This window comes from Pinus tabuliformis, chromosome 2_1, assembly GCF_031772625.1.
Source record: "Pinus tabuliformis cultivar Carrire ecotype Pingquan chromosome 2_1, CPIR1, whole genome shotgun sequence".
Lineage (NCBI taxonomy): Eukaryota > Viridiplantae > Streptophyta > Pinopsida > Pinales > Pinaceae > Pinus > Pinus tabuliformis.
In genome coordinates this window covers 827,301,486-827,309,569 of record NC_142299.1, presented here as the reverse complement: position 1 = coordinate 827,309,569, position 8,084 = coordinate 827,301,486, and the positions used below count along the sequence as shown (strand labels likewise).

The window sequence follows — 8,084 nt, the reverse complement described above, 5'->3', positions numbered from 1 at the left end:
ATAATAAATTAGGGTATAAAAATATTTTTGGGTGTCCATCATCTTTTTAAAAGTTACTTGTCCTATCAATATTGGATATCAAAAGAACTATATGATCTCTTGGTGCATGAAAAGAGAACCACTTTTTTTTAACCTGAAGATTTAGCAAATGCATGTCGCAATGTTGAGGAGTAATATGGAAGTCATTGTCACTCACAATCTTGTATATAAAACATTAAGAAATTTTGATGAGCATTAATCTTGTTGACAGTTGTAGAGATAAAAAGATTCAATGAAAATGTGATGCATGGAATACTTAAACTCTAACTATGATATATATTTAAATAGTGTTAGATTAATACATTTTAATGAAATATCTTAAGGTTATATACATACACCTGTAATATGTATATATATATTTGGATTTTACTATTTGAAATATATATATAGATAAAATGAAAATTGGATTTTACCATTTGAATAGCGTTGATTTTTAATAAGACTATATTTCATAATTGAAATAGAACTTGCTCAGATTGGAAGCTAGCTCGGATATGTAATACTTCAAAACTATTTTCTCTTTTATCCAAATTTTGAAGATTTTATTCGGGTTTGTTTAAACGAAAATTTGACTTTGGATTTTGCATAATTGACCGTTTCAAGGAAAACTAAAAAGGAAGCGCAGAGACAATGGTTATGGATGATGTAGAAGACATCTTTCACTTTCGATGGCATTCAAAAAGATTGTGAGCAAGTTCCAGCACAGAATGGAAAGGATTATCTAGAAAATGTTTGGAACGTAGATTTATTGCAGAAATCTTAAAGTCGTAAGGTATTATAATAGAAACAAACTAAGAAGTACTTATTCTTGCTGTGAAACGGATTCTAAGTCTTTATGGCCACAAAATTTGGTGGAAAATGAAATATAATTTTGTATTATGGGAACGAAATTTATTTAAGTTGATATTTTTTAAAATATAATTAATATTAAATATATATTTTTGATATAATATTCCCCTACTAGGATAATTGATTGTATTTATTAATTAATATTTCTATTTTATTAATAAAATGTTACTTTTATATAAAATATATTATGTTGTGAAGATATGTGTCTATTCGAATAGACTTTTATTAATTAAAACTTCAATACAGGTGGTGTTAGAGTCAGCACCGCATCATCTCTATTTATAGTTTGTAATTCCATAGAAAGGCAGTATAAGTTATTTGTGTCTTTCAAACAGTTTTTTTTTAAGTTTTGGTGAGATTACATTATTATCTTGTTTAATATGTCACGGTGCTGGGAATTGAATTACAGATTTCATATTAAAGAATGTGTCTTAACAGAACAAGGAGCCACTGCCGTGGCGGTAATCCCTACCGGGGTCTGCAGGGGACTGAATTGCAGAACTTGGAAAATTTGTTGTTGTTGCTGTTGTGATTCAGCATTTATCTTAGAGCTGTCAAATGGATGGTGATGTGTGGATTTTGATATGCAATTGGGTTTTATTTGAAACCTATGGATTTTGTTTTAGTTAGACGTACTGATTAGCTGAAACGGAGCTTATGAAGCGTGCAGTTTTTCCTTTTCCTTTTTCTTTTGCGGTCACAGATTGTATTTCCGTTAACTTATTTACATGGTCTTATCTAATTAATATGAAAGTTTACAATATCCATGTACTGCAATATAAGCATAGGGTTGCTTATTGAAAAGAAGTGGTGACCATTTTTGGAAATCATGCACGAAAGGATATAGCACCCATTTTTTGAAAATTGAAAATTGTACTATTACAAACAGACCTGAATACAGTAATGGCCGGGCAAGGAATGATCCAGAATTGAAGCATTCGGGATCAAAAACAATAATTCCTTAGTCATAGCAAAAACGCTGGCATGGAGTAATGCTTCAGAACCGACACCAAAAGTAACTTGTAATTGAGTGTGTATATTGAGGAAAAGTCAAGTGGAGCTCACTCTCACCATCGGCTAGCATAGGTCTTGAAACTGTTGATACACAAACTAAAGAGCACATTTTAATGATTGAGATCACAGAAAAAGTGAAGAGTGAAACCCTGGTCAACATAATATTTAAATGTATAGTAGAAATCAAGTAACCAGTTGCTAAATAACAGTCATGAAGTGCTATCGATTTCATCAACCGACAAGAGCTATTGAACAAGGTGAGGTTAAAAAATAAAACCAAATGGACCTTTTATTAGGCGTCTTCAAACCATAAGTGAGAAGAAAGAGCAAATAAATTTATAACAGGAAAAAGCTACTTGATAGCCATCGTGAAACACTCCTTTACACACACAGCCAAAGTATCACGAAATAACTGTCAACAATAATATTTATCAGGAGTCAGTTTCTTGTTGGTGCTAGTAGTAATGAAAAGCATAATTACTGAGAACAGTAGGCAGATGATAAGTTGAAGAAGAGAAGGTTCCTCTGGCATATTGCCCAAGAAGTGAAGTGGTTCCGGTTGATATCAAAAACCTGACTTCTGACATTAAACAGAAAAACAAAGTTTCAACCTGCCTTCTTCGAAGAAACTTGGTACGTTCCCTGAAAGATCTTGCTGCCTGCATGGTGCATAATATGTATTAGTTATGATAGATAGTCATATGCTTTCTGACATTGAACAGAAGAACAACTCAACAACAACTTAGAAAACGAAACTGCGGCATAAATTCTCCCACAGAAATATTAATGCGATAGATACTTGGATTGGGCTAAAAATCAGAACAGAGACAAGCCGTAAAATAATGCAGAAATAGGCCTGATATTCAGAATTTTGACAATGTGTCCTCAAAAATGTGGCTGTAACTCAAATATACTCCATAATGTATCGTGAAACACTCCTTTACACACACAGCCAAAGTATCATGAAATAACTGTCAAAAATAATATTTATCAGGAGTCAGTTTCTTGTTGGTGCTAGTAGTAATGAAAAGCATAATTACTGAGAACGGTAGGTAGATGATAAGTTGAAGAAGAGAAGGTTCCTCTGGAATATTGCCCAAGAAGTGAAGTGGTTCCGGTTGATATCAAAAACCTGACTTCTGACATTAAACAGAAGAACAAAGTTTCAACCTGCCTTCGTTGAAGAAACTTGGTACGTTCCCTGAAAGATCTTGTTGCCTGCATGGTGCATAATATGTATTAGTTATGATAGATAGTCATATGCTTTCTGACATTAAACAGAAGAACAACTCAGCAACAACTTAGAAAATGAAACTGCGACATAAATTCTCCCATAGAAATATTACTAGCAATTGTCCCAAAAGGTACAAAGAGAGGCCGATATGATTATTAAATTGGAATTGTTGAATTTTTATAGAAGAGTTAATTGATTTGTGGAAAACCTTGTTTTCTTGGACTGGATCATTGTGCAATTACTTTTCTTTAGATGTTTTGTTTATATCTATATTACAAAGAACACATTGAATGTCTTATTTCATTTTAGAGTAAGTTAATTACCCAAAATCAAGAAACCTCTATAGATGGCCAAGCATATACGAAGAATACATCTCATTCATATGCAATACCAAATCCATCTTTTCTTTTCTCTGAGTAAAATTTCAAAAGCATGAACTATGTGGTGTCCAGTATCGAGGCACATTTTCCATTTGGTTCTGAAAAAATCACGTGCCTAATCTTCCTAACAATATTTTGCACATCTCTATATGCCTTCCCCACCAGCAACACCAGTCTCTACAAGAAGAATACCTACAACAATATCTAAGGCCAATCATCCTTTTAGTGGTTGACAACGCCTTTCTAACATGGCCTATTCACTCAAATTCCAATACCTATCTACCTATATTTTCACCTCGCCATTATTATAAACCACATGTTCCATTGTGGGTAACACCAATTATGTCTAGTCATACACTAGTTTGGTCATCTTTGGTTATTATAAGTCCTTTCATGGCTCTGAGGCTGTGTCAAGGTAGTTTTCGGGGTGGTGTGACAAGAGCATCCACTTCTTGATGTCGGTGTTTATTTGGCTAGAACTCTGTCACTTACCATTTTGAATCTATTCCACCTAAAGTGAGGAACAATATCCTTCAACAGGGAACAAGGGAATTTGGTGGCAGACCATATTTCTTTGATAGTGAAATCATTGGAAACATCTTCAGGTGGACTCCCGAGCCTAGGAAGTTTCGCAAACGAAGACTTCACTTTCTCTATTCAGTGGCTTTGCACCGTCAACTCGAAACCAATGCAACTCCAATGCTCATTTTCAAGTCATAATATTAGACTAATAGTCTATTATGTCACTTGGTCACTCACTTTTGTATCTGCTATGTTTAGTTCTCTTATGTTCTATGGTGATCCATATGTCTTAGAATTCTATATATGAACATTTTTTGGTTAGAATTCCCACCAAGCATCAATGCAAGTAATTGTCAATGGCTACATAATTAAACAATTTCCATATATTTTTTGATGTCCTTTTTGGCTAAACCTCAATGGAGGAGTAATGGTTGCTAAATCCAACTGTTAAGGGGACCCATGAAGTTTTTGGGAAAACATTTTCTCTTAATGTCTTTATTTAACTTTTTAACTCATAACAAAATATACTTCTTTAAAACACTTCTATTAAATTTTGTAAATAGAAAACTAAAATTGTAAAATAAATAAATATTCATTTATTTATTTATTTTAATGATGTGAATAACCGCCATCATTATTAAAAAAATAAAAAACAAAAATTATATAAAACTTTATGCTTATTATAAACGAAAATAGTTATAAAACTTTACGCTTATGATAAACAAAAATAGTTATAAAACTTTACGCTTATGATAAACAAAAATAGTTATAATGATTCACTGGTAAAATTCAGCGTAATCGATTAAATCATCCTCTACTTAAATAGAAAGGGAACGAAGCACATATTAGAATACCACGAAATTAAATTAAAGGGAATGGAGCACATATTAGAATACCACGAAATTAAATTAAAGTCGTTTTATTGTTTTGAAACCACACATTTTAGATATAAAGACACGATCAAATAGCGCTCAATTTCAATTTTTTTCCCTTCCGAATTTAAATAACTTCCAATTTATACGAATAATTTTTTATAAATTCAACTAAAACATTTATAAACTCAGCTCAAACATCATGCGTCATACGAGTGATAAACATGTGTGAAAAGGTTCACCATCATGCAGTTATTTGCCGATATGGTTCCCCTTCAAACCTTCTAGGAAGCTCTCACTCAATGTTTATATCTGAAGATCCTCCTCTTCGCACCGCATTCCTCACATTGTCTCTTAGAGGCTCCACATTTTTCTTTACCTCCGTCCCTTCGTAACTGAACAATTTTCTGATAGTTCTGGATATCTCTTTCTTTAGTATCAGTCCTTTCCCACCACTCAATCTGTATCCAATTTTCCATTCATCGACCATGAGCTTGCTGTTGGTGAATTGATCCACCCAAAATGGAAGCCGTACCATGGGAACTCCACCAACTATGCTTTCAAGCATTGAGTTCCATCTGCAATGAGTAACGATTCCCGCAACGGATGGATGGGATAACACTTGCAGCTGATTGCACCATGGAACAACGAGCCCCTGCCCTTTTATCTCATCGAGAAAGACGTGGGGTAAGTTGTCTGAGACTGTTGAAGAGACTATGTCTGGATGAAGAGCCCAGAGGAACAACTGCCCACTGTCCTTCAAAACCATCGCTATTTCCTCCAGCTGAGCTTTAGTCACATGAACCATACTCCCAAAGGAAACGTATAGAACCGAACGATTAGGCTTTGCATCCAGCCACTCGGAACAGTCATATTCTGTCCAAATGCTCGTTCCAACTCTCATGTCCTTGGAATGTTCACCGTTCAAAAAACCAGAGGGAAGCAACGGACCAACATGCAGTACCGGAGGGTTCAAATTCACTTCCTTTCTTTCGAGATCGTCAAAAGAATTGCCAAGAACAAACTGTGCACAGAACAAACCACAACAGCGAGCAGAACCCATTAGAGAATTTCAAGGTATCCAGCGAAGAGCGAACCCAATTAGAATAATGGGTATCCATACCAGTTTAAGGAAGAAACTCTTGGTAAGAATCGATATATTGAGTTGGAATCAACCCGAGAGCTGAACAACCAAAACTTTTGGTGAAATCCTGAGCCTTCTGACTACCAGAACCTGCGTGTAGGTGAAACAATACCCCTGCAGTCCAAAAACATGAATTCAGTTACCATTTGTAGAAAGAAATAGAGAAAAAAAACACCATTTAACAACTCTTATCTAGAGAACAAAAACACGTGTTTATGACAATTTGAAGGAAAATAAGCACCTGTCGGGTAATGGCCTGCAGATCGAGCCGAGATTTCTATCGTAGGAGAAGATGGAAGCTGACATGGGTTGAGGGGCCAGTGTAGAACCCCTCGAACAACAACAAAATTCTGTAAAGTCAGATGGGTCTCGGAGGAATATAGTGAGCTCAACATAAACGCAAAACTGCGCCCAGAACAAACCACACCAGCGAACGGAACACATTAGAGCAATCAGAGAAGGGAAGTCAAATTTCGAAAAGCTCTTTACAGAGCTTCAAACCACGGCTTTGGGGTTTGGGGATTAAGTCTAAAGAGTTGGCGGCAGGTAGTTTTAATGGGTGTATGAGGTATATAATTTAATACTAATTAGTGCTTGCCAAAAGTCAGTGCTTGCCAAAAGTCAGGAAGGAAGAACAGCGACAACAACTGGCAAACCAAAGAAACGGAAAAAGTAGTAAAAATATCTTCAAGAGTAACATAAAAGAATGGGAAAAAGCAGTAAAAATATCTTGACATGCTGGAAAAAGCAGTTACACTTCAAATCAACAGTTGAAAGTGTCTCACTTGATCAAACGGAGCAGGATAAAAGTGTTGACGAAAATGTTGATGCATAGGAAGGCCTATCGGCCTAAATATTGCCACAATTCTAAAATGTGATAGATACTTGGATTGGGCTAAAAATCAGAACAGAGACAAGCCGTAAAATAATGCAGAAATAGGCCTGATATTCAGAATTTTGACAATGTGTCCTCAAAAATGTGGCTGTAACTCAAATATACTCCATAATGTACTTGTTATAGATTGCCATAGATTCCTATGCTCCTGGTTGGAGATGTTATTGTTAGTGGCTGTTTCTTGGTTTCTTTTTTCTTTGTGCTTCTACTTTTAGGATGTCCATAATCAGAAGAGTCATGAGAACAAGTGCTAAGAGAAACAATGCTGCCAGTTGAGTAAGTTGGCTGATGCTAATGGATTCCATGTTATGTGAAGCAGAGAGATATATGTCAATATGTAGGAGAAATTAGGTATTGCTTTTGCCAATTTATAAAAGAGGTCAACGTGTTTGCAAGCTGGTTTTAAATGTGAATGGAACTGAGTTTTTGGGAATATTTTACTGCAGGCAAGAGGTAATCATTTGAAAATATTGAAAGAACCTATGCGCTAAAAGAGATGCAGCCGAGAAGTCCTGTACAACCAGATAGGGAAATGCGTGCAAGATCGCAACACTTCAATGCGGGATAAATTTCTGACAGGTGCAGTAATAAATACATATACGGACTGATTTGAAATGGAGCTGAAATACTTCAAGATCAGATGGGAGAGGATATAATCCAATATGAAGAGCATTTATTGGAGCAAACCAGTGTTTAATGATCGCCATAAAACAAAAATACCCATAGTTCCATAGTTCCACTCTCTGATTTCTGGTATGGCATGCAACTCATAAATACATATACTGTCCGATTTGAAATGGAACTGAAATAGTTCACCTAGAGCTGTCAAATCGACGATGATGTGCGGAATTTGATATGCAATTGGAGCAACTCATAAATACATATACTGTCTGATTTGAAATGGAACTGAAATAGTTCACCTAGAGCTGTCAAATCGACGGTGATGTGCGGAATTTGATATGCAATTGGTGCAGTTAAGTGAGCAATCAGTGCAATTAAGTGGTCTATCTGACATCGGAGGCAAATCTTAAATAAAATCTTGGTGTTAGATTGCAAGTGAGGTTTTGGCAGTTGAGTGTGACAGGCTGCAATTTCTCGTTGCATAGACATAGGGTTCTATTCGAAACCTATGGAT

At 35.3% G+C, this 8,084-nt stretch overlaps 1 protein-coding gene across 1 annotated transcript in view; it reads right to left on the bottom strand.

Moving 5' to 3' along the window:
• Window positions 1-5,205: 5,205 nt before the first annotated feature.
• The window catches only part of LOC149203201 (UDP-glycosyltransferase 86A1-like), a 29,820-nt gene continuing 26,941 nt past the window's right edge, over window positions 5,206-8,084 (bottom strand). The window contains exon 3 of the mRNA XM_089401798.1: window positions 5,206-5,934. Within this exon, the coding sequence (XP_089257924.1) occupies window positions 5,206-5,934 (729 nt within the window). The remainder of the gene's footprint in view (window positions 5,935-8,084) is intronic.